Raw genomic sequence first — 26627 nt, 5'->3', positions numbered from 1 at the left:
GAAGCATCGGTTCTCATAATGACCTCCAATGTAACTTCAACATATCCAATAATCCATTCCATACAGCAATGCATATGAATGCAATGAAATACCTTCTTTTACATCGCACCCCTCCTCGGGCAACGTATGATGCATACCGGTATAGTCATGTTCTTTACGACATAACTTCCAATGTATATGAAATGCAATGAACATAATATACTTCAAATGCTAAAATATAAACAACATAGTTCACAACCGTGAACATACATCAACATAAAAGAATTTTCTAAATAATTCATATAAGCCACCTTCATCCACATATATCCATCATTCTTTCTTCATGTTTAAGTGCAGATGATATGAACATAAACATACATCAACAATAAACTTACTTCGAAAGAGCAAGGCCTACCCTATTTCAGAATGACATATTACAAGTTTAATTATATGTAGGGCAAAAAAATAACAATTATGCTTCTACTAGCTTATCATTTAACATGCAAAGAATTTTAAAAGGGTTATATTCCAACTAGTTATAGACATATGAAACAGCATTCCAAAAAAATTAAATGCCCACCTACAAGTCAAAGCATATCCTCTATTATAAGCTTCTACAAAATTAACATCATTATCCTCAAGTAAACCATTCATTAGATATAAGGTGATGTTATGTTAGAAATGACCAAACCGACAAGGCATTATCACTATTGCATACGAGTCCATCAACTATAACAAAAGATTAAGTTAAACTCATAGATCTAGAGCAAGTAGGTATAATCTTTCAAATTAATAAGTATAATCATGTGTGCTGCATTATTATGAGTGGAGGTAGCAAAAATAACAAGTTAAAGTTGTGGCAACAACCATCACGCTCACTTGCCTTTACCGACAATGAAGATAAGACATACACGCATCGACGCAACACCACCTGCTCAAGTGCCCATATATTAGCACCACAATATACCACATGCAATACAAATAGCAAGGAACATGGTCCTACACCCCGCAACCCATCCAAGGAACAAACCGACACTTAACACATTCGTTTAACTGTAGCAATGCTGCTTCACTTTTTCGTATCTTTTTATTTACAACAGCAATGACAGGAAAAAACATTTTTAAAAACTACATAACAATACCTACAACTTTAGTGGAAATACCATATTTTTATACTGCCATTAAGGTGGCCTAAACTGCAACTAAAAACAGACTTCAGAATTTGTCTGAAATTTCAGGCAGCAAGCTTCACATATCTGCCACACCATAGATCCAAAAAATCTAAAACTTTGTGGACTTGTGTATCACAACACAAGCTTAAACTTTGGTATAACTTTCATCTATAGAAAACATCATTATCATAGCCTAATCGAGCTTTAAACATTCTAACACTGAAATATGTCAACGAACGATAGAAGAAAATTGAGAATAGCATAACTGGAGCTATATCCAACAAAAAATTGCATACTTTACCACTCTGGAGAACTTATGAAAAGTACTACAACGTGTGGGTGAGTGGCCCAGGCAGGTAGGACGTGTTTGGTTACAACCTTGGACTCTTTGCCTGGGGATTTGACCTGCCTGAATGTTGCTTGCTATTTCTTGCAAGGTTACCTGACCAGGCATATCGTAAAATCTGGCAATTTTTAGTTGAAGACCTGGAATTCTGCCTAATGGGATACAACAGCTAGGCTATGTTTGGCTCATCAATTGCATGTGGTTGGACTTACCAATGGTTTGAGGTGTGGTGAGATTACCCCTTATAAAAATTTGTAGCCAAATACAGTTCTATGCATTCCTCAAGTGTGACAAACAACAAAAGCAACAGAGATTCAAATAGTAACAAGAAATAAGTTTCGAAATTATAGGCTAACAAATATTACAACTTAAGATTAGTTGATAATTCAACTATATACAAAAGCACAGAACATAGGCTGTCCAAAGAGCCTTAACAATTTGTCCATAAAGACAGGAAGTTCTCTGACTATCAACTTTGGCAGCATATGATTAGCATGTTGTCATATTGTACATACTGATCCCAAAAGGGTGCAACAAAAACCGACCCCATCAACCACAGTCAGAAGCTTATGCCACCTACATTCCTTGACAAGATCACTCTTTGCCAGAATCACCGCCAGATAAATACTTGAACACCCAACACTCAAGGTATTCTTGACTCATATTGATAAGAAAACTGCGATGGACTTGAAATTTTGGCTTGCAAAGGTGTATCCCTATTGCGAGCCTATTTTCCGCTGGTAATGTAATCTTCTTAAGCATATCCCATAAAGGACTATTAGGGTCTGGTTTTGCAAGGGTTTGCTAGATTTTCTGCAAAGTATTGGTTAGCTCCACATCCATATCATCATCAGCACAAGTAGGAGATGATTTTGAATTAGATTTACTAGCCCTACCAATCTGTGCTGCAGTTGGTAATGTATTTGACTTGCCAGCCCTTTTAAAGCTCTTCTTGTTAGGCATCATGGACTTGACACTAGATGAAGAAACTTGGCTACTAGTTGCGGCGAGGGCAACCACCTCCTGACATTCATCACTATCAGACTCTAGTTTGTCTGAGTCTTGTCCTTGTGGAGCATCTGTTTTATCATAGTTAGCTATATCATTTATCATGTCAAGTATGTCAGTTCCATCTTTGTCTGGCTCAACTACAGTGGAAGGATCTTGCATAAATGAACCATCAGCTGTGGAACCACTGAATAATTCTTGCAACTTGTCAAAGAACTAAATGGTTTAGAGAGAATCCCACGATCATTTGCCTGTATGAAAAACTTCATAAGAATCATTCATGACATGTATTATGATCATTGAGGTAAAAATAATTACCGAGAGGTCATTCAAAGTAGACTGAGATAGAGTCACCATTTTTGTGCTATCGTCCGAGCCACCACTACTCTCATGGAGATGCTTAGTCACAAGGCCCCAAGTATCCTTATGACGCTTCCAATGATGATGAACTTGATCCACAGTATAGGTAGTGCCATACTTGGAGTTTACTGTAGATGTGCATGATGTGTGATGTAGCTTCTTGAAACTAGTGTTGGGAGGCATCGCCAACTTCTTCTCAATGTACCAATCAAGGAGAAATTCAGATATAGCTGTAGGCCAGTTTGTAGCTTTTGCCCTTGGATTTGATCCCACAGCTTTCTCACCTCCCTTGCCCTTAGCATTCAGACTACTTTCTGCTGTATCCATTGTGTGAACTACAAGAGAATACATGATGAAAGTAACAACCATAACAAGCAATGTTATAAAAAATATTGTAGTAAACGAACATGATATTATCTTGCAATAAAATAGTAACAAGTCATACAAGCCAAATAATACAGTGAACTACATCAATATTGACTCCACATCAAATTTGCTAAATCATCTCACTTAGCCACCCATTGTCTATTCTCCGCGCCTCGATCTGTAGCTGTTCTAGCTGACCTAGGCAAAGTACTATACCAGAGAGCTTCATCATATATGATGTCATCAGGACCATTATCAAGGATCCTATTGTGTAACACAAAGCATGATATCACAATCTTCACCTGTGTGCTATACCAAAGAGCTTCATCATATATGATGTCATCAGGACCATTATCGAGGATCCAATTGTGTAACACAAAGCATGCTATCACAATCTTCACATGTGTGCTATATGGAAAATATGGCTTGTTTGTAAGAATTTTAAAGTGATTCTTTAAGGTCTCAAAAACTCACTCAACAGTTGTACGAAGGGAGGAATGTCAAAGATTGAACAACTCTTGTGGTGTTTCTGGATGTCTCCCACCCCCATACTCCTTCAAGTGGTAGTGGACACCTCTATAAGGTGGCAGTATACCAGGTCTCGCTGCATACCCCACATCAGCTAAGTAATATTTTTCTACAACACACAAGATGAACGATTACTACTTCATCAAAATTTAGTGTATACCTTAAACCACTAGGACTTTTATATGCTAACCTTCAGGCAATGGAATTCCATTTGATCTTTTAAGGGCAACCCTTAGAACTACGGTGTCATGTGCCAAACCCTCCCATCCAGCAAGCATATAGGTAAACCGCAAATCAAAGTCTACAACTGCTAGCACATTTTGAGTTGGATAGCCCTTATGACCTCAAAACCTGTTAACTATATTGTCAGGGACAAATGTAGGGATATAGGTGCCATCAAGTGCCCCAATGCAGTCCTATATTGCAAGGAATTTTTATTAGTCCAATAAACTAGCCATAGGAATTAAAAACTTGAATGCATGTTATGCAAGATACTTCAAAATATGGGTAGAACCAGCTGGGACTACTGGTTATCTTTGGATGGATCTCTATTGACCTAAGATTTATCATATCTTTGGCAAGACAACATAAAGCCCTCAAGACCTCATTGAAATATTGACTAGAGTCTCACCAGATCTCTTTAAAAATAAGCCAATCATACAATTTCTCAAATTATGGCCAACTGTGTGTAGAAACATAGCTAATTGTTCTTCAACTGAGACATGTATAGTATATCGTAGTAGACCAGCATCACGCAATCAGGAGAAAAGCTTTCAGAACACGGTTGTCTTCATCCGAAGTTGATGGATGCAATTTTTATCTATTCCATTATATAGTTCATCCAGCCTTATTTGCCTCACCAAGTCTATGCTCACGAATGATCCATATTTTCTTGGCAACCTTTGATAATGAAGATGCCTTCATCATCACCATTGGATAATGGCCACGACAACAGATAGGACACTTAGCATTCGAGCTCTTTGCTGGATAATATAATCAGGAATAGGTTCTATATCCATATGAGCATCATATGAAAAAATGTAAGAAACAAGTGCATTGGTAGTTCACATTTAGGGATACATGCATGTCCTTATTTTTTACAAGAACTTGTAGATAGCTTACTACTTTAATCAATATATTAGATGGCATGCGTGCACTTACTACTTTCTCCAAAAAAAGATAAAATGTAAAATAGAATGGAAAGCTACTACCACTGCTAGGGTAGCAGTACACACATGTTTAAAAAAAGTCGAATCTCACAAGCTGTCAGGACAAAAGATCGATCTATTTATTATAGAGGAAAGTACTGATCTATTTGTACGCACCAATCTAGAGTAAACTACAACCTTAAATCAGGCATAAAAAAGAATGAAACAGACGAAGAGAATCAAAAAGATAGAGAGGGATTTTGCTCTCACCTTTCCCATAACATATCTGCAACCTAGAAGACCACCCCTGCAACATCCTCCATCTCCATGGAATCAATCATGGTTTTTCCCTTCTCCCAAAAGAAGGCAGCAACTAGAGAGACACGGGAGAGGAAAGGAGAAACTGAGGACGGGATAAGGTAGAGTGGTATGTGTGGTGATTATAGCCTAGCAACTCAGCCAAAAATCTAGACGGTCGATTTCCTACGCCCGTCGCCCGGCAACCAGCCTAGGCATTCGTGCCAGGCAAAAAAAAAAAAACCCAGGGCTCCAACCAAACGGAGTCCAGACAACTTACATACAGGGGTCAGTCCAGGTAATTTTGGCTAGAGTTCCATCCAAACACGCTTGTATTGTCAGGTTGCCTGGCTTGGCAAGTGGGCTAGAGGGACATAGCGTGGTCCAGGCGGCATGCATGGCGGCCGATAGGCCAGACACTCATGTATCAGTCTGGTGAGCGCGAGTTGGAGTCGGTACCGTGCCGACCACTGAAAATAAAAAAAGGAGGTTATCGATTTGGCACACAGTAACCCGAGGAGATAGATTAGAGAAACTTTTGGCTCACAGTAACAGATGACGAGTGAACAACGATATGAGTTGAGCGAATGCATCATGGAGAGAGTTTGAAGCTATTTTTTGTCAGGCAGTTTAATCATGAACAAACCTTATCCAGTGGAAGTTAATACTCTTCGTGCAAGCTTATTTATTGAACTACCTTATCCATTTGATAACCAGTGTCTCATCTCTTGCAGTGATAACTGAGCAAACTGTAAGCAACTAGCTAGTTTCCATTAGTGCAAAAGTTGTGTTCAAACTAGTTTAAAACAACATCAATGTGGCTGAGATGTTGAATGCCAGTAGTCAAAGACCGAGTTTTATTTTTGAGGGAAAGGAGAGGGAGCTGAGGGGATACTTTTGTCCATGATGAATGAAATGAAATTTCACTGTATGTGAAATCTTGAGGTTGAAATATTCAGATCCAACTCATTGATGAGGATTCTGAAAGTTTTGCCGTTGTGAGTTGTAGTTGCCGGTCTTTATATGACATTATCCATTTGAGTAGTCCAACATGTGTGTCTTGGATTTAAATTCTTCTATGGTTGTTGGGACATAGCAAACTTATGACAAAGGATAACTTGGTCAAGAGAGACATTCATAAACAATCCTAATCAGCCTGTGTTTTCTCTACTGAAAATGGATCTACCAATCATTTATTCTTTGACTTTGCTGTTGCTAGATACATTTAATTTGAAGTTTCTACCATGTTTACTTGTGGAATTATAGCTAGGAAATAGATAAGTAGTATAAAAGAATTTATTGGAAGCACCCCTGCCACCAACATGCAGCTGAGAGACATGAACATAGGGGGGGGGGGCTGGCAGTATGTGGAATAGATCTGGTGGAGGAGGGTCTGGAGTACTGGATCCTCTGACTTGAAGAAGGTAAGTCACTGGTAAACAGTATTTTCTGTGAGATGATAAACAGTGCTGTGACTTTACTGTTCACCCGTGACTTCACTCGCTCAAGTCAGAGGATCTCAGTCCCTTCTGCTGGTTCCTAGTTTTTTTTTTCTGTTTCAACATTTAGCTTATATCAGAATCATGTGTTCAGGTGCAATGGTCTTTTGTGCTTTGAACTGAAATCCACTAGATTTTTGTTTCTAATGAACTTAAATGCCTGGAGATTAGATTGTACAGGGAGCTTCATGGTGTTAGTTCATCTTTTAAAACTGCTGTATAAAGACTAATATAATAATATTGAGGAAGAACAACATGGACATGAGAACGCTCTGCCATGGAGATAGATGATTGAATGCTGAAGTGTGAGGACATAGGCATGAGCTCCCATCCTATGGCTTGTTCAATTGCAACATGAACACTAAGCACCTTGATTGTTCTAGATCTTAAATCTGTAGCTTCAATTGCAAAATAGGATAATCTGCAGCCTGATCCAACACACTAAGTGAGAATAACTTTTAGTGATGGGTGATAACCCTCATTAGTGACGGATAAAATCCTCGTCACTTTAAGCGTATCACTAATGTAGACACATTAGTGATGGGTTTGGACCCGTCACTAATGACTATGTATCAGTGATGGGTTTGGATCTAGACCCATCACTAATGTGTTTTTTAAAAAATATATAAAATAGGTTCACCTGTATGTAAACAAATAAACACAACAAACAAATCCATCACCACCATGCATTCCAAGCAAGCAAATAAGTCAACTAGGCAACAGCTCAGAGAAGGGAACACGATGCAGAGAAGATCTACGAATCAATGCAGGAACAAGTATTGTGATCATTTCCTCAGTCCATGGATCGGTTGGGGTGAGACATGTACATGCAGTAGTTAGCATTTGGTATTGGTACCAGATGAAATTCAGTTCATGTCTATCTCAGCAAGATAGTAGAATGAATTGTATTGGAAATAAAGAAAAATGAAAGATGGGTACAAATTCAGCTCGTGTCCATCCCAGTAGACAAATATCTACACAGGGATTTGCATTAGCAAGTATACACTAACATTTTATAACACAACTATATCATTCACGGTTTCTGGATTTCCCAAGAGAGCACCACGTCACTTGCATTGCACTTAAAGGTATGTCCAAGGCTTGTTGAGTGAGGAACTCAATAAATCCGTTCAGTGACCACAATTTTTTCTATGCGGGGAAGAGGAGGAATGCAAGGGGCTTGTGCTCACTTGGGATAGCAATCACGGGAGAGAGCACTACGGGTAGGCAGAAGGAGGAAGCTCTTGTGATGCCCGAGCACCGGCAGCCGATGCTTGTCCAGGCGAACGTGGGGACACTGGCTGTGGACTCGGTGAGGAGGCCAACCGCCACGTTGTCGCCCTCCGCGCTGCCTTCGAGGACGCCCACACCGTCCACCTTGTGCTCGAGGCGGCCATATCTGCACGCGCCTCGCCCTTGTAGCCCGAGGCAGTTGACCTCATGGCCCGGCTCGCCGATGCGCTTGTGGGCTGCAGGATCGGGTGGTCTTCGTTGGTGGTGGCAAGGACCGTGCAGCCACCCAGTAGCGTCTCCTTCGCTGCCACCAGCGTCTCGCACATAGACGTCACTGACGCTGAGCTACTCCATGTGCTCCTTGTTGGCCGAATCCCCAGCATGCAGATCAACAAAACAAAAAATATTCCACACAGGCTTGGGCCTCGGCGCTTCCTGCTGCCACTGATGGCCTCCCGCGCCTCCTACTGCCACTGTTGGCCTCCCACCGCCACCACAACGTGAACCCTGCCGCCACCGCCTAGATCCGACCACCGCTGCCTGGATCCTGCCATCGTAACTTGCTGTTTGTGAGCTCCTCGAGCTGCACATCATGCCGAGCTCCTCGATCTCCACACGCCGCCAACACACAGAGAGAGAAGGCGGTGAGGGCAGTGGTTGTGAGGAGGGCGGTGAGGGCGGCTGCCGTGAGCTCGGGAGGAGGGATAGGTGGTGGGTGGCGTTCGGGAAGGGTGGGAGGTGCGCTACACTCGTGTGATAAGGGGAGAGGAGAGAATGAGAGAGAAGAGACGGAGAGAGAACATGGGCGTCCGTGATTTAGATTTTTTAGGGTGGGGATGTGAGCGGACTTGAGGAGTGGAGTGAATGAAAATTTTGAGTCTTATATTCACATTAGTGACATGTGTTTTTAGGATCCGTCACTAATAAGTGGTCATTATGTAACCCATCACTAATGATAAAGTTATTAGTGGTGGGTTGTAAAGTGACTCGTCACTGCTATCATTAGGGACTGATGATTTTCTCATCCGTCACTAATTAGCTGTTATTAGCGACGAGTCTGAGATAGGTCCTGACACAGGGTCATATTAGTGACACATCCTCGTAGGATCCGTCACTAATACAATATTAGTGACATGTAATGAGTAGTCATCACTAATGAAATGTCATATTTGTTGGTTTTTTACATAGTGATATGTATTTTTTCTAAGCATTGATAAGAAGGTTTCCTGCTACTGAAACGCTGAGCCACCAATAGATGGTGCTATTTGCATGTTTTTCAAGTTCTCTGTAAACAAGCAAATTGGTGTAAACATGCAAACAACGAATGACGTCCATTCGAAGGCTACGGTTGATTCCACCAGTGTAAGGGTTGATTTGTAGAAAACCCCTGTACGGCTTCAAAATAGCACAAAATAACCCTCCACTGGTGGAATATGAGATAAACCGTAGCTTTCAAATGGGAATCGTATAGACCGCATTTATTGTGTGTATATTTGCACCCACTTGCTAGTTTGCACCAAAGATTTCCCATCTGCAACTAACTATACATAAACCATATTATCGTGATTTATGGATTGTATTGTACATATATTAAAGCAGAATCCAATCAGCACAGCGCGAAATTTAAAGCACATCGGAGGGTAGACAGACAGATAAATAGCAAATTGGTGGCAGCGCCGGCCTGTGAAACCCTAGCTAGGTCAGCCTGTTCTGTTGATCATCCCGACCTTAGATTCTTCGGCAGCCGTGCAGAGCCAAGAGACCATCGCCCCGCTAAGCAGGATGGCGGCGCTGATGGACGAGCTCGTCGAGGAGGTCCTCCTCCGCTTCCCACCGCATAAACCCGGGCGCCTCATCCGCGCCGCCCTCGTCTGCAAGCGATGGCGCAGCATCGTCTCCGACCCCGGCTTCCGTCGCAGGTTCCGCGAGTTCCACCGCACGCCCCCCATCATGGGCGTCTTCTCCAACCTCATGGAAGGCGACACCTACATCGTCTCCTTCGAGCCCTGCGCCTTGTGCCCGCCCCATGCCGACCGCCGCGATTTGACCGTGCTCGACTCCCGCCACGGCCGCGTACTCCTCCACAGCATGCCTCCGGCCGGCAGGGATCACATTATTAATCCTTCAGAGCCGCACGTCCTCGTCGTCTGGGACCCCATCACGGATGAGCAACGGGAATTGCTCCTGCCGTACTTGTACCCTGGCATGTTTTACGCCGCGGTGCTCTGCGCCGCCACCGTTACCTGCTGCGACCACCTCGACTGCAACCCTGGTCCCTTCCTCGTCCTCATCGTGGGCACTGACCTCGAGGGGATATTCGTCTACGTCTACTCATCGGAGGCTTCAGCATGGAGCGAGCCGTCCTCGATCCACCTTGGCGCCATGTTGAGTTCCTACTGCATGCTTATGCCCAGTCTGCTCGCCGGAGACGCACTCTACTTCATGCTTGAGGACGGCCATAGAATCCTCAAGTACGACTTGGGTGGTCGCGCCATATCAATGATCAACCCGCCGTCTCTGCATGCTGCAGGGAAGGTGGCCCTTGTGACGGCGAAGGACGGTGGGCTTGGAGTCGCCGGCGTGCACGGCTATAACCTCCACACTTGGTCGTGGCGGGCTGGTCCGAACGGCACCGATGAATGGGTGAAGGAACGGGTCATCGAGCTGGATACGATGCTCTCAATCACCATTGGTGACCCCTCCACCAAACTCGATGTGCATAGCTTCGCGGAAGGCACTGATATCATTTTCATAAGTACAAACACCGGCATCTTTTTGGTTCGGCTAAACTCCGGTCGGATAATGAAGGGAGGCGAGAGTAGAGCCTTCTTCAATCCCATGGTTCCCTACACGAGCTTTTACACTCCAGGTACTAGCCTCATGAATCGATCCCCACATACATACATACGTACGTACGTACATAAATACATGCGTATATACATACATACGTACGCGGTACGCACATACATACATAGTTGCTTTGACTTTTTAACGATCACATTATTTAGTCATGCTGTACGTAATACTACTATGGTGTCATAGATATTATTTTCACACAAATGTATGGATTATTATGATACATGCGATTAAGAAAATTAAATGTAGGAATAATAAAAGACTGAAATCTCATATTCAGCTTGTTGTTCCAACTAGCTTTAATTATTGTTGTTTGAGTAAAATATCGGACGATCCATAAACTTGTGCGGCGGTGCCACCTAGATCCTTGAAGTCTAAATCGTAGTTTTAGGCACCTAAACTTTTGAACTAGTTCGCGAGATGTCCAAACCAGGCTAGTCAGCATCCACATGCCTGTGTGGCATGCTGACTATGTGACAATATATATGAAACAAGTCCACATGTCGGTTCTCATTTAGCTGATGTTATTATTTTTAATATTTGTGGTTTTTTTTTCTGCAGCACTGGAAGCAGTCTTCAAGGTGTGAGACCAGTCGGTAATGCTTCAAGTGCTTGAAAGACTCAAGTTGCTGATGCAAGGTCTTTGGCCTTGAAGCTTTCTGCAGCAATCTTTGGTATAAGCAATAGCTAGTCTCTTAGCTCTATAATTAGTAGCTTCCTAGTTAGTGTAAATCTTTCTTGGGCTTGTCGGTAAGATGGTAACCGCAGTGCTATCCTACTCTCCGGCCGTGTGCTTTTCCGAACTTCAGCTTGCAATGGGATCTGGGAATGAATATGTTTCCTCTCGTCTGAAATCACTGGTGCTCAGGATAAGGAGAATACGAAATTGAAACTAAAACATTGCGATTTGAAACGCGCCATTTACTCCAATAGTTTGCTTCACTTTCCTGTGGCCTCAAATTGGTTGGATTACTACTGAAACTTATTTATTGAATCCGCACTGTGTTGCGGAAATTTTATCAACTTCGTGTACTTTTAGCATAAGTTACTAGTTTTTTTTGTCACATTTGTATTGTATATATCTATCTATCCTTTTCTGACCAATGAATCCGTGTGAGTAAGCTTCAGGCTCTGTTTGGATAGGTTGTGGCTTCGGAGCATCTGACTAGTTAAGGAAGTGACTGTAACTGTTGAATTTTAGTTGTTGGTTTTTATAATAAACTTTTAGCTTCTCAGCACACCAAAAGCCAGAAAAGCTTATCTTAGCCTGCTTCTCAGCTTTTAGTTTATTTCAACCACAACTGCTTTCTCAGTTAGTCAAAAGCCACCAGAAACCAGAGCTAAAAGCCAGCCGCTTAGATAGCTTCCGACTTTTTTCAGAGAAAAGCCAATTTTAAGCCTATCCAAACGGGGTCAGTATCATTTCTAGAACATTTACTGTCGAATTTCTCAGTATTCATAAAGTATGAGACTCCACAAGTTCAGTCAGAATTTGAGCAAAACTCTCTAGCTCCTTGCATTCGCTCACCTAAGAGGAGGAAGAAAGCAGTTGTCGTGGGTTAATCACAGACAATGATTTTAGGGTGTACCGGAAAACGGGCTCGTGATCAACGTCTTAGACGGGTGTGTATCTGCTAGAATTCAAGAACACCAGGGGTTATCCAGGTTTAGACCTCCCGAAGGATAATAGCCCTATGTCATGTGTATTTTGTTATGAGTGTTTGTGAACTGATTACAGATGAGCTTCTGTCGACATCCACCACTCCCTCCCCCCTGTTCCCCTCTTCTCTCCTCGCGTTATATACTAGACTAGAAAGAAGGAGAACCTACAAATGGGCTCAAAAGCAATAGCCCCATGCCTAGTTAAACCTTCTACCCATATGCTATTATAACGGATGGTGCAATCACCCCTCTTGCCCTAATGACCCTGCCGAGCCCGTCCCATCCGTTGGATTCCTTCACGCTTACCTCACCCCGGTCAGTCGGTCTGCCCTGTCCTATCACCGGTCTCGCACGCGCGCTTGTGAAGCAGCCTGACACGTCTGCGAGCCCATCTCGTAGCATTTAATGCTATGTGACGAGACATGACACCTCTGCGCTGGCCATAACCTGACCGTCGGGGAGGAGTGAGTGTCCCACGACCAGCGAAGGCTGGTCGCAGGATTTCCTTATGTGGTAAGGATCCTGGTCGCAAAGGCGTAGAGTGGTCGCGTGGTGGGACCCTGGTCTGGGAAAAAATCTTCTGCCAACTGGTATTGATCGGTGTGGGCCCTCCGAACAAGGGACCCCCTATTCTATACACTGACAGCAGTAGAAACCACAACTGAGCTCAACATTGTGGTTGCATCTAATAATTCTGCACCAACAATGACTTTTTCACCAAGGTAATTGCATACGCTACTTTGGGTTTACCTTTTCTTGCATTGAGTCTAACTACTTATCACCATCACACAGCATTGGCACTTCTCCTAAGTCAAAGAAAAGGGAGTCACAGAGAACTTAGATTCTGCTAGAACAGTGAGGAACTTATATTTTGCACTGTCCATGCATGCAGTACAACAGAATTGGTCATTCACGCTAGGACATCAGTGCTGACTAGATTAGAACCGGTACTAGTGAAGTATCAGTACCGGTTCGTAACATCCCGCGCTTGATCAATGATTGAGTTGGAGTGAACCAACACTGACACTTAGTATTAGTGCCAGCTCTTGGAAAAAACCGGCATTGATACTTCAGTGCCAGCTAGTAATCTTGTATCGGACCCAAAAATTAATTTTACTCTAATTTTGGCTCATGTTTGAGGTCCGGCTCCATCCATCTCTCCCTTATCCATTCCGCACCGTTCCTCTCTCTCTCTTATCTCCTCCACACCTTATCTAAGTATAGGATGAGCTGGGAAAGTATCCAGCATTCTAACAGGATTTTCGGAGGCTTGAGCCATCGGTGTCATCATGCTTGCGGAGCCTAGCTTGCCACTCTTCTTCAATGAGAAGTAGGCATCCGTTGGCATCCACTCGGCCACCAGCGCTGGAGTTCGAGTTGAGCTTATACTGCTGCTCTACTACGCGAAGCTGTACGATGACTTCTTCGATACTGAACGTGTTCAGGTCGAGTAAAGTTTCAATGGAGATTTCCACATGTGAGAGACGATCGGTGATGACCTGCAAAAGCTTCTTGATGATCTTGGTGTCAGAGATGTTATCGCCGAGAATGCGAAGATTGTTTACGAGGCTTGAGATCCTGATCGATTGACTCACTATCCTTGAACGCGATCTCGTTGAGCTAGTGTCGGAGTTGCTGAGCGTTTGCCTCTCGGACATGCTCGACGCCGACACGTATAGTTTTGATAGCGTCCCAAGTAGCCTTGCTGGTATCTTTGATGCCAAGGGATGATAACATGTTTGGCGGCATGGCGTGAAGGATGGCGTCCAGTGCCAACAGATCATCACGAAAGTCCCCATCGTCGTGCTGGATGGCCTCCCAGAGCCCTTGTGCCTGCAAGTTAACGCATCCCCGTCTGTGTAGACTACGAAGCTTGCCGCCTCCTTGATGACGCATTGCACAACTAATTCATGACCACCATCATCACGGTGTCACGGAGGTGACGACGATCCGCGGCGGCCATGGTGTGGCGACCTCCTTGAGTGCGTGCCCGTTGGAACCGAGGTCATTTCAGATTCGACAACAAAGCTCTGATGCCAAATGTTGGATCTCAGCTATCACTAGATGAACTCACATTTTCACTCGATCTCATGATTTTAATCTGACAGAGGTACAAACTTAGGCGCTCAACTCACCCTCTCTATCTAAACTGACGGAAATTAGGATTTTGTTGGACAGGCTCCAGTCGAATGACAGAGTTCAGAAATTGAACTTCAGCAGGGACTTTGTGTTTTTTGGTGTCACTGCTATTGCGACTTTTCCATTTATTTGAGCAGCTATTTAAAGACGAATACAAGCTAACTACCAGGCCATGATGGCCGAACAAAATGTAGCATGAAGGATGATCGTGTGCCATCCCACATGGCCATTAGCTCCTGTCATGCCACCACTAACTAACTGAACTACCTAAACATGTGCTAAATTGAAGTAACAACCTAACTAACACGGCCTCTAGCTAACAGAACGGGCCCAACTTCTGAACACGCAGGAATTATTCAACAGATTCCGGTGTACTTGGAAGACCTTCATAGCTGGAACGCAGTGGTGCTCTGCGCCAGCAGTAGCGATGCCTGTGGCCACATCTCGACTTCCTCGTTATCATCGTAGGCAACAACCATATTGAGATTTCATCAGAGGCTGGTGTGTGGAGTGTGCCGACTTCTATTCTTCTTCCTCAGCAATACTTCGTGTTATGGATAGGATCCTCAAGTACGATTTGGGCACACAGCAGATGTGTGTGTGCGACTTGCCTACCAAAGGAATGCTTCGATGAACGCATTATTTTCATGACTATGGAGGGCCGTGGACTGGGATTCACCACTGTCGTGGACTCTAGATTATACCTGTGTGAGAAATCAAGTTAAAATGTATCTTAATTTTCTTGTGATGAGTGATTGATATTGTCATTTATTTAGTTTGATGATCTTCGGTTTTGCATGAGCTTTGATATGATTTGAATTGATTTGAGATTTAATTTGAGCATATTGATTATGGACTAATTGGAATTGGAGTTGGAGATATGTGTTTGCTTGTTTCATGGTGTGCAGGTGATGGATGCAACTTGGCTGTCAATGGCGGGATGATCGGGGTCAAGCGGAGTGCTTGGTGCCAGACGATGAAGGGAATCGGGCGGAGTCAAGGGTGATCCTAGCTGAAAACGTGGAGGTCAAGCAAAACATTGAAGGCGGATAGAGACGGCGTGTTGATAAAGTCAAGCGAAGGGGATGCAGGTGCAAGTGATAAGGCGGTCCGAGAGATCAGGAGCGGGAGAGACTTACCAGTGGTCAGGATCGCATGACGGAGTACACGCGTCGACATCGAAGCGCTTGCTTAAGGTGTAAGCAAGGCGGTGAGTCACGCTTTGAGAAGCGTGCAGTTGGTTTCGCGATTTGGCCTCAAAACCGTAGGAGGACTGGTGTGGCACCATCGCGAAGCTTGTATCGAGGCGAAGCTAAGTCATGAAGGCGCCATGGCCGTCCGATGAATAGAGGAGAAAATGGACCAAAATACCCTCGGTGGTAGGTAGAAGTGCACTACAAGAGAGGAGTATTTTGGAGAAAAGCTAGGAAACTTAAGGGCCAAGTTTCCTAGGCCTATAAATAGAGGGGTAGGGCTAGAGAGAGATTTAAACCAGCCATTTAAGCCCCCTTGTGTCACCATTTTGAGAGCCTTAGAGCTAAGATTTTAGATGAGAGAAGGATGAGTACTTAGCCTATGTAATAGGTGAGAGTTTTGAGAGATAAATCTTTGTAATCCGTTTAAAATAGGGCTGACCTCTTTGAGTAATTTAGTTTATGTTTTTGCATGTGCTTGAATTCCCCTCCTTCTAATTTCCCTCTATTGGTTCTCTTGCAAGTTCGTAAGTTTTTCGGTTTTTGGTTTTGATTGTCGTTTTGGTTTTTGGGCTGAAATTTTAGCACCTTGTGAGATCATTCTTCTTGTTGCTAGAGGCATAAAAACTCATATACGAGTGTATGCTCATGGGTCTTGAGTACCCTTACCTCTAGATCATCAACTTGGAGAGTGTGAGGAACCGTCCAAATAGTATTCTAATTAATCATCAGGAGGATCATTATTCATAATCACAACCTCGACGATTAACCAGAATACCATTCCGGTAGTCCCGGCACGTGTTTTGTGCCCAGGATCGGAACACATGCCTTCCAACTCAAATATCACAACACAGTTTAATAGAGAGCAAATAAGTAAACTGGATTACCATTATTAAACATGCAACTGCTTCCACAATTTACAACAAAAGAGGAACAACAACAACTATGCAGCGGAAGAAAAACCTATACAACAAAAGAGTATGGAGCCGTATGCCCTTAGGCTCCATACCAAAAGCGCCGGAGTTCGGAGTAGAAGGTGCTACTCCTGCCCGCCACCCTGATCGGCAGGCACAAAGTAGCCGAACACCGCCTCTAACTCGCCAACCTGCGGACCTGAAAACAACTTAAGGGCAGCACCCTTAGTACGAAGGTACTAGCAAGTCTTACACAGTATGAGTATATATATTCTCGACTCCAAGGATCATGCATTTAAAGCTGTAGCAAGGATTAAGACATGTTTAAGTTCATTAAGCGGTAAGCAACCTAGACTCTAGGTGTAAGCAACTGACTTAACCAACCACCGACTCAAACCCTGCCAACCAACTGATCAAAACAGATATATAACAACAAGTGTATAAAAGCAAACCATTCCCACCAAACCACCAACCACATACCGACCAAGCCACCCCAATCCAACCATGCCACAACCCACATCGAAACTCTACGACCAAAACATGGTCGCTCGGTGGAGATAAGCGATAGCGATGCTCATGACCGAGAGCGCGGCAGTTCGAACTGATTATACACCCTGCAGGGGATACTCCTGGACCCACACGACACAGGGACCATACGGCTTGTGCCACCCGCTAAGATGCGCACAAGGGGGTACCCGTGACAACCTTTCCCAACCAGGCCCAACCATGTGGATCAACCATAGCTCGGCGAGGCGGTATTAGAACTACTCCCCGAGCAAACTAATACCGCTAAAAGCCCGGACTCAAACCGGACTCACACCGTCTATGACGAGGCCCACATGACCACGTCTGCGAAGGTAATCAGCTCGCCTACCATTATATCAGCATGTGGTGAGTAAGGTATGTGCTAAAGCCGACTACACCGATGATCGGTGCTTAACCGGTGCAAGCGGTCTACGGTGTCCGGGTTCCCTCCCCGAACTGCCTGAGGACTCCTCGTGAGCAGATGACACCCCTAACACCGCCCACACCTCGTCTCAACTCACCACTCACCAAACCGACTCATCATCAACACAACCATAAGTGTGAACAAGTAATAAATCCTAGGCTCGCAACAACGGTGGACGCCGTCGTCGACTTCTACCGAAAAGCTTAAGTACCACTAAGCATAGCGAACTAAAATTAGACCTCGATGACACCACTAGGCTCCTAGGAACAACACATGACATGTGACCGAAATGGGATAATGCATCGGCATAGGTTCTACCCAACTCAGTACCCGACACATGCAATGTATACATAAGCGTAGATAACATATTAAATTTTCAAGTAGACACGGTGCAATATGAACGATGCTTGCCTTGCTGCCCTTAATCAGAAAGGTGGGACGCCTCACGATCGCCCACGGCCTCCGGGATCGACGGATCGGCATTCACTACAGAGAGCAACGCGTGCAATGTAATGAGCATGTATGAAATGCGATCATGTAAGAAAAATATGCTCCACAATACATGACAACATTATTCCAAGATCGTACTGTCCAAACCAGAATTTTTCAAGTGGTCTCAAAAAGTTTGGAGTTCCTACGAATTAACTACGAATTTTACAAACTATCAGCTATCAGGAAAGCCTGATAAACCGTGCTCGGGGTGCCCGGGATGAACAGTACTCACGGGGTACCGGGGGTGAACAGTACCCGTGGTGCTCGGGGTGAACAGTACCGGGAGTCGTCGGGTGAACAGTACCCCGGGGTGCTCGGGGTGAACTTTACTCGTGCTCGGGTGAACAGTACCGGGTGCTCGGGTGAACAGTATCCGGGGGTCGTCAGGGTGACTGCGTGAACAGTACCCGGGGTGCTCGGGAGTGCTCGGGGTGACTGCGCTCGTGCTCGGGTGAACAGTACCCGGGGGTCGTCGGGTGAACAGTACCCGGGGTGCTCGGGAGTGCTCGGGGTGACTGCGCTCGTGCTCGGGTGAACAGTGCCCGGGGTGCTCGGATGAACAGTACTCGGCGCTACAGTAAAATCAGCCTCGCGTAGCTCCAGAACAGCAGCCATTACGAAGGGAAAAACTGGGCTAAACTAACCTGGGAGTCTCTCTAAATCAAAAGTAAAAATGCCTAGAAGGGTGTACAGGGTCTAGACTTTGCTCAACCGCCTAGCAACATGATTCCTAACTCAAATCCACATAAATCCTCATTTGTTCCCAGACTGCAGAACTTTAAGAACTTTGCAACCCTAGTCCAGATTTAAGATCTATCCAACCAAAAATGGGCATACTTACCATGGGAGCCTAGCAGACTCACCCAAGGTCCTTTGCTGAGATTGGTGACCGCCAGTTGAAGGAGGAAACGACGGAAAATGGCTTGGAGAAGAGTGGAAAAACTGCTGCTTCCTTGCTTCACCCAAAGAACACCAAACAAGTTCAGAACCAGCTCGAATTCCTTCGGGGAAACTGAAAATGAATCGGATGGACGAGTAGTCCCTGAGCTGGTGGTCACGTGAGTACCACATACGTACCTTGATCTTGCTCCCAGAGGTAGGGATCTAAAAGGGGAAAAAGGGAGCCTAAGAGAGAGAGTGAGAGACAGCCAACTCCAACTTGCTTCCTCAAAAAGCCTTATCTGGTGGAGTGGGTGAGTAGTACGTATGGGCAAGCTTTTTAGGGGGAGAGAGAGTGTTGTTGCCCACCTATAGAGAGATATTTTCCACCCAAGTGGGCCCCATTTACCTAGAGGAAAGTCCAGACTTGCTTCTAGCTCTTTTATTTCTCTTAGTTTTTCCTTCTCCCACCTCATTGATTCAAAGTGAGGTGCTCCAGTGACCCAAACTGGAACATGAAGCTGAAATTGCATGTTTTAGGATTAAAACACACAATTACGGATTTTAGGACGTGACAGAGAGGTTCCTTGCCTGTAGATCTTTTCTTTGAGCTGCAGTTTTTCACCTTTGCAGGATTGTTTTTCTTGATGCTAGTGGCTTAAACACTCACATACTCATGTATTTGAGTGGGTCTTGAGTCCCCTTGCCACTAGACTATCATCTTGGAGGATAACCTTGTCCGGTGTCCATCTTATCTAGTTTCTTTGGAAGTTACGAGTTTTTGTGCACAAAGACATATGAAATGATCTTGAATTGAACATATAGTTCATATTTCATCTGTGGAGTCATGTTGCCATGGAAGTAATCTTCTTGCTTTTTCTCTCTAATTCTTTTGCTTCCACTTGAACGTTTTGAAGTGCGTTGGGTGAAAAATAGGAAAAGATCATCTATTCTGAAAGAAATTTGTTGAGACACCTATTCATCTCCCTCTAATCACTATTTTCGTTCCTATACTGTGTTCGAGGGATGGAGTTGTAGGATGGGTACAATGCAGATCCCTGTTGGTGACGACTCAACCTCACTTGATGTGGTTGGATATGCGGATGGTATATTGGTGTCATTTTTGTGCACACGAATGATGGGCTCTTTTCCATTGATAAAGTCCGGCCGGGTCAGTAATGTATGCTTCGACAATGGCCTCTCCAGCATTTTTCCCTACACGAGCTTCTGCATTCCAGGTACTAGCCTCATGGCTCCTACATATCTTTAACCAGTACAACTATGTTTTTTTTATTTGCCCATGTTCAGATTGAGTACTAACACTACTACAGAAAATACTTTTACTATCAGCTCTAATACCAAATTCACTACCGGTTTTAGAGCCGGCAGTGAGAAACGAGAAGTGATAGTCCCTAATTATCTCTACCGGTCTCTGGACCGGTAGTGAAGTGGGATTATCACTGCTGGCTGTAGGCTTCAGCTGGTAGTGATAGTCGGTTCCCGATCAATATTTTTTGACTCGAAAAAAGCGAATTTTTTTGCCCCGACCAGGCACCTTGTGCCCACGTCGTCGCAAGTCACGCGATTTTTCACGCAAAATACTCATGCGTGCGGTTTGTGACACTCAAACTCGGGACCTCTCAGCTCACGCGATACGTCATTATCATCCCACCATAGAAGTACTAGTAATAACAATAACATATGCAATCCTTTTGATCTCTTCTGTCTGAAACTTTAAACGATTATTTTTAAATCTAAATTACTTCAAATGAAAATGTTTTCGATAACACAGTTGTAGATCTCGTCAAGGGATATAATTTTCATATAAAGTTTGTTCTTATCTGACTTGGTATGAAAAAATTATAATTTTTTTAAGATAAACTGTTATCCATTATCATTGCCAGTTCGTAACATGAACCGGTAGTGATATTTGATGAACTATCACTGTCAGCTCGTGGCTAGAGCCGGCAGTAATAGTCAAGCTATCACTGTCGGTCGTTAGCTTCAACCGGCAGTGAAGATAGAGCTGGACATCACTGCTGGCTCAAACCATCAGCCGGTAGTGATGATCCTTATCATTGCCGGTTCATAAACTATATTGGCTGATTCTTCCTGCGTGGCTTATGAAACGGCAGTGATACCCTATCACTACCGGTCCATTAGAAACCGACAGTGATGGGCCATCATATAAAGTTGTTTCTATAGTAGTGTAATTCAGTTAGTGACATGAAACTATAAGACGATGGTGTATATCCTCAAGAACAATGGATTTATGAAAAATGGAATGCCCCAATTTCATATAAAATTGTGATACTCCTATGTGAGTAATTTTTCTTATCTTGTGACATAAAAGTATGGATGATGGTATATGTGCTTGAGAAATGTGACTTTATGTAAGTGGAATATCGCAATCCCATGTAAAACTGCGTAAGTCCCGTTTATCATTAACTCAGTACAATTTTGCTTATTTGTGATTAAGAACAATGAGTTTATGAGAGTGGAATATGACAATCTAATAAAATAAACTGGCTAGGTGTTTCACCTGTTATATATGGACAGATGTTGGGGTCTTTTAAACAGATCTAAATTTAGGCTGGGTCAGTAAGGTAATGAACAGCAGAGAAATAATTAAAAAAAAAAGACCATGACCTACATGAGCTTATACACTTCAGTTGGCGCTGCAGATCAAGGAGGAGTTGATCTTATGGAGATTGGGGGCTGCAGGTTGCCTACTAATTTACTTTCAGTAGTCCTGGTAGTGGCTGTGCTAGTTTCCTATGTAATAACGCCCCCAAGAACTGGTTGTGTTTGTAATTCTAATTTCTTCGCTTAATGTATTGTTATGCATAGCTTATGCGTATCCTAGAAAATAAATCCACAAATCATATTTTCATGGTGATATATATTTAAGGGTCCTTCTAAATGTCTGTTTTTTTTATTTCTTGCTAAAAAAATCAGTTGAATTTCAGACCGTTGGGTTGAGATCCAAGAGCCTAGATTAACCTCGTATATCTATTTATAGACGCCTTCATCAACTGCGATCCATTTATTCACCATCCGCGCCGCCAGCGTCCTCCCCTTCCCCATCCCCACGCCGTCACCTACCTCCTCTCCTCCGACTCGAGCAGGTGCCCACCGCCGACCTTCCCCTTGTTGTTGCCATTTTCCCCACCTTCTCCATCTCTAGCTCCGGTGTCGTGGCGCTGCCCTCCTCCTTCGTGTCCGATGGCTTTCCTTTACGCCCAGGAGCTCCCCACCCTGAACTCTAACCCTCAGATCTGAACCCTAACCCCAATCTTAAACCTCACCGGAGAAGACTGGCCTGTCGGAGAAAAAGGGAGTACGACATTGAGGGTATGAAATTCAACTGATTCCCCTACCCCTCCTCTCCATAAAAAATCAAGTCACAATTATATAGCAAAATTCTATATTTAATCTACTATTTATGAATTGTAGATGAACTTTGTGTTGATATAGGAATTTGAGCCGCAGCAAGAGAAGTAAAATGGCGAGGAAGGAGATTTGCCCATCCATCGGGGGAAAAAATGGAAAAAGGAGATTCGCCTGAGTCACGCTGGTTCCCTGGCCCCACCTGGCAGAGCCGCACCTTAATCTGCTTCAATTGATAGATGGCGCCACCGCCATGCCAGCAGCCGGTGCTAATGGATGAGCTCATCGAGCAGTTCCTCCTCCGTCTCCCACCGGCTGAGCCCACGAACCTCGTCTGCGCCGCCCTCGTCTGCAAGCGTTGGTGCCGCCTCGTATCCGACCACGGCTTTCGCCGCAGATTCCGCGAGTTCCACCGCACGCCCCCCATGCTCGGCTTCCTCTGCAACCTCATCGACTGCAGCAGCGGCTTCATCGCGCGCTTCGTTCCCACATCCTCGTCCTGCACGCCCCACACCGACCACCGCGGCTGGCGAGCACGTGACTCTCGCCACGGCCGCGTCCTCCTCCACACCTACCCAACGGGGCACGTCTACGCATCCTTTCGCCTCGTCGTCTGGGACCCTACCACGGGCGAGTGGCTGGAGCTACCCAAGCCGCCGCGGGACCCATGCAGCTGGACCGCCGCCGTGCTCTGTGCTGCCGTCGGCGCATGCGACCACCTCAACTGTCACCGCGGACCCTTCGTCGTTGTTCTCGTGGGAACCGACGACAAGGAGATGTTCGCCTGCGTCTACTCGTCGGAGTCCGGCGCCTGGAGCGAGCCGACCTCTGCAAAGCACCCCGGCGATCGTGTCAGCTGGGCGCGCAGCGCCCTTGTGGGGAATGCACTCTACTTCGTGTTTGAGATGAACGATAGAATTCTTGAGTATGATTTGGGCACGCGGGAAATGCCTGTGATGCAATTACCTGCTGCCATCACAAGCCTAGTATCTACACCCTATGGTCCAATTGAGCTCATGGCTATGGAGGACGGTCGTCTGGGATTCGCAAGAGTGCAGGAGTCCAGACTTTGCATATGGTCCAAGGATGTTGAAGATGCGGGATGGACACTAAGCAAAGACATTGAGCTCGAGAAGCTGCTCCCCCTCAATAATGGCTCCCCGACCGCCGCGCATGATTTGGTTGGCTTTGCGGATGGCATTGGTCTCGTTTTCGTCAAGGTGGAAGATGGGATCTTTACTGTAGATCTGAAGTCTGGCCGGACGAGGAAGGTGTGTGAGGGCTCATACATCACCAGCGTGGTTCCCTATGTGAACTTCTGCACTCCAGGTACTAGTCTCTCTCAGACGTCTTGACAATAATGTTTAATTATCCCAGAACAACTTTTCTCTTGCTACTGTGCTCAACAACGTACGTTTGAAGACACACCATCACAGTTTCATAAAAATCTGTGTTATCCCTACCTGAAAGTGGTTTTGTTTTGGAACATTTTTTGATGTCGCTAGATATGCATGGGTTATTCATTACTTACTCCTCTTATGGACGGATGTCGTTGGGGTCGACAACCGATCTAAATTTGGGGCAATTGATCGAGAACGTAACACCCAATACATGTGGCAACTTCTTCTAGAAAGAAATTCACGTGGCAATTTAGGATTTGCCTCCCAATGTCTCGTTGATATGTAGCCCCTCAGGTTTGAGTGACAATATATAAATTATGTTTCTAAATTTAGGCTGGGATAGAATATGGCTTCTCTTTCATTGAGTAGCAAATGCACTACCTACATCAGCCTCTACAGTTCAAAAAACATCAACCTCATGCCTATCTGAAACCCTTCCCTTAGCTATGATTTGCTTATGATATGTCAATGTCACTTAACAACATAGAAATATGGATGATCATATCTATGCAAAACAAAGGATTGTGTTTCTCTAGAGTTATGAGTCCATCTTCTCTTATTGATCAAGTGTGTGGTTGTTACCTTTTAGATCCGTGATATGTTAATTACCTTTTTGGCTAGCCATTAGCGGCAACTTGCCGATCCTTGTGGTTGGTTAGAAACAAATGTTCAATTTGGGCAAGTCGATTCCTCATCCAGTTGATGTCACTTTCAAATTTTGTGTATTTCTGCAGTGTTGAGAGCTCCCTCTACAGATGATGAACCAAGAGTGGGTGCCTCAAGTGCTTGACAAACTAAGGGGGCTCATGCGCAGGCAACGGTTTTCTCAGTCAAGGTGAAATAGTGTAGTAGTGACTCTGATGAATGTCATGTGGTTTATACTGGGACAACTCTTTAGCATCAGTGCGATTGGTGCATGCTGGTTAATTTCAGTTTGTTTTCCTTTAGTGTTTCTGTGGTTTTTTTAGGGCCCGTTTCTTTTAAACTCTTAAGCTCGAGCAGTGGTGTCATACTGTCATGTTCTATTAGGCTTGTCTGTAAGCTGGTAAGCTCTGCAATAGCCTACTCGACATGTATTCCCGTACTCAAGATTGCAAGGAAAGCGTATGAAAAGAAAACATTGCCATTTCATATGCTCCGGTTTTACAGCTTAGTAAGTTTATATATTTGCAGAACTGCGCAGCCAATCAATTACTGTTAGAGCACCCACAGTGTGGGGCTGAACCGATGCCTGAAACCTATTTTCAGCTTTTGGCATCCGTGTTGGCTGCTGTGCCATGCGATGCCTAGGAAAAGATTCCTATCATCGATGTAAGTCTAAGCTTCGGTGCCTACTGATAAAGATGAGATGTAAGCTCACAAATAAGTGTAATAAGAGGGGGAGAACATGATGGAAAATAAAAAGATGATATTTAATTTAATTGTGGATCCTGATTAAGAAAGTAAGAGTGATGCCAAACATTATAGGAAAAAAAATCTATCACCGGTGTGATAGAGATGGCTAAATGAGCCGTGCTTATTGGGTCGGCCCGAAGCCCGGTACTATAGGCACGATCATATTTTGTATTTTTTATATATTTTTAAATTTTGCAGCTATTTTTATCTATTTTCTATATTTTATCTTATGTTTATCTATTTTCTATATATTTTTTAAATTTTATAGCTATTTTTTATTTTTATTTTTTCGGACCGCCAGTAGCACCGTGCCCGTCTTGCCCACCGGACCGACCGTACCGTCAGACCGCAATAGTATCCAAACCGACCAGTATGGCACGATATATGACAAGCTATACCATGAACCGAGACGCGACACCCGAACTGACATAGCACCACCTGTTACACTAACCAAATCTATAGGACCGTACCTAACCGAGCCGTATCTAACTGGATCCGTGTCGAACCGGCCGACTAAGCTATTTAGCCATCTCTACGGTGTGATGCAGAGTGACATGAATTTTCAAACTTCATCCACACTGTGGCTGAGTGCAAATTTATCTGCTCAATCCAGTGGGTCACCAGTTTGTTAGACTGATCTCTCACTAATTAAGCCCAACGGCTTAATTAGAACCTTGACCCGCGCCCTGATCGGGGGCGTCCAGCCCATTATGGCTGGTGGGCCCCCGTCGCCAGCGCTATAAAAAGAGGTGGAGGCCGGGGCGCTCGGTACGAGGTTCATCGCGCCGCTAGTCACCCCACCGACACCTAAACCCTAACCGATCTAGAGGAGGGGGCGCTGTGCCGACGGGAAGCTCCACCTGGCCCTCTGCGTCACGCCCTGGACTACGTGCGCCTACGTCACCATCGTCGGACGCCGGCGAGCCCTTCTGCCCCGACCGTCGCTGCCCTAGCGCAGAGCTCCACCGACGAAGCAGAGATGGCGGGTTCTAGCAACCTTACTCCAACCACTGGAGTCTCAGGTATGAACCCATCCATCTCCCCCCTCTCTCCCTTCTACTCTCGGTAGTGCGGTCATCAGATTGTTGAAGATGAACATCACATGTTTTAACAATGGCATCAGAGCCCACAACCAAACCCTAACCCTAACAGTTCATCTTCGACTCAGGGGGGGGGATCTCTCACCTCTTCTGGCCGTAGATCACCGCCGTGGGCGGCAGAGAACTCGCACCGCCGCTCGACGGCGTGCGGCACAGAGCCGAGCCCCGAGCGCCTCCTCCGCGGGCTCAAGGGGTCAGGCACCACCGTGAAGCCACTCGACGGCGGCGCGCTCACCCCTAGGGGAGCGCGCACGCCGGCGAGGAGCCTCGCGGCGGCACCGTCTCTCCTCTCCGGCGCCGGTCGCCGCGGAGCGCCCCGGCC

General features: G+C 44.9%; 3 protein-coding genes across 3 annotated transcripts; 2 read left to right on the top strand and 1 right to left on the bottom strand.

The window, feature by feature from the left end:
* Positions 1 to 1471: 1471 nt before the first annotated feature.
* LOC133891959 (uncharacterized) lies at positions 1472 to 5345 on the bottom strand. The gene is made up of 3 exons (XM_062332681.1): positions 5178 to 5345; positions 2824 to 3200; positions 1472 to 2756 (listed from the first exon to the last, which is right to left on the bottom strand). Exons 1-3 carry the CDS (start codon positions 5221 to 5223, stop codon positions 2646 to 2648), a joined length of 534 nt encoding a protein of 177 aa, XP_062188665.1. The 5' UTR covers positions 5224 to 5345; the 3' UTR covers positions 1472 to 2645.
* A 4373-nt stretch (positions 5346 to 9718) lies between these two features.
* LOC133892294 (uncharacterized) lies at positions 9719 to 11379 on the top strand. Its single transcript, XM_062332978.1, has 2 exons — positions 9719 to 10670; positions 11354 to 11379. Exons 1-2 carry the CDS (start codon positions 9719 to 9721, stop codon positions 11377 to 11379), a joined length of 978 nt encoding a protein of 325 aa, XP_062188962.1.
* Positions 11380 to 22649: 11270 nt separating this feature from the next.
* Positions 22650 to 23765, top strand: LOC133892293 (uncharacterized). Its single transcript, XM_062332977.1, has one exon. The coding sequence runs from the start codon at positions 22650 to 22652 to the stop codon at positions 23763 to 23765; it is 1116 nt and encodes a 371-aa protein (XP_062188961.1).
* The last annotated feature ends 2862 nt before the right edge of the window (positions 23766 to 26627 follow it).

Source organism: Phragmites australis, chromosome 15 (genome assembly GCF_958298935.1).
Source record: "Phragmites australis chromosome 15, lpPhrAust1.1, whole genome shotgun sequence".
NCBI lineage: Eukaryota > Viridiplantae > Streptophyta > Magnoliopsida > Poales > Poaceae > Phragmites > Phragmites australis.
Note: the sequence above shows the minus strand (reverse complement) of the source record. Positions and strands in the feature narration are given on the sequence as shown.

Excerpts from the sequence above, each read along its gene's own strand:
- LOC133891959 (XM_062332681.1), bottom strand. The coding sequence starts at position 5,223 with ATGTTGCAGGGGTGGTCTTCTAGGTTGCAGATATGTTATGGGAAAG. Across the intron at positions 3,201-5,177 it reads GCAGATATGTTATGGGAAAG|TTCACACAATGGATACAGCA; the intron begins GTGAGAGCAAAA and ends ATTCTCTTGTAG. Across the intron at positions 2,757-2,823 it reads CTACTTTGAATGACCTCTCG|GCAAATGATCGTGGGATTCT; the intron begins GTAATTATTTTT and ends TTTTTCATACAG.
- LOC133892294 (XM_062332978.1), top strand. The coding sequence starts at position 9,719 with ATGGCGGCGCTGATGGACGAGCTCGTCGAGGAGGTCCTCCTCCGCTTC. Across the intron at positions 10,671-11,353 it reads TGTGCATAGCTTCGCGGAAG|CACTGGAAGCAGTCTTCAAG; the intron begins GCACTGATATCA and ends TTTTTTCTGCAG.
- LOC133892293 (XM_062332977.1), top strand. The coding sequence starts at position 22,650 with ATGGCGCCACCGCCATGCCAGCAGCCGGTGCTAATGGATGAGCTCATC.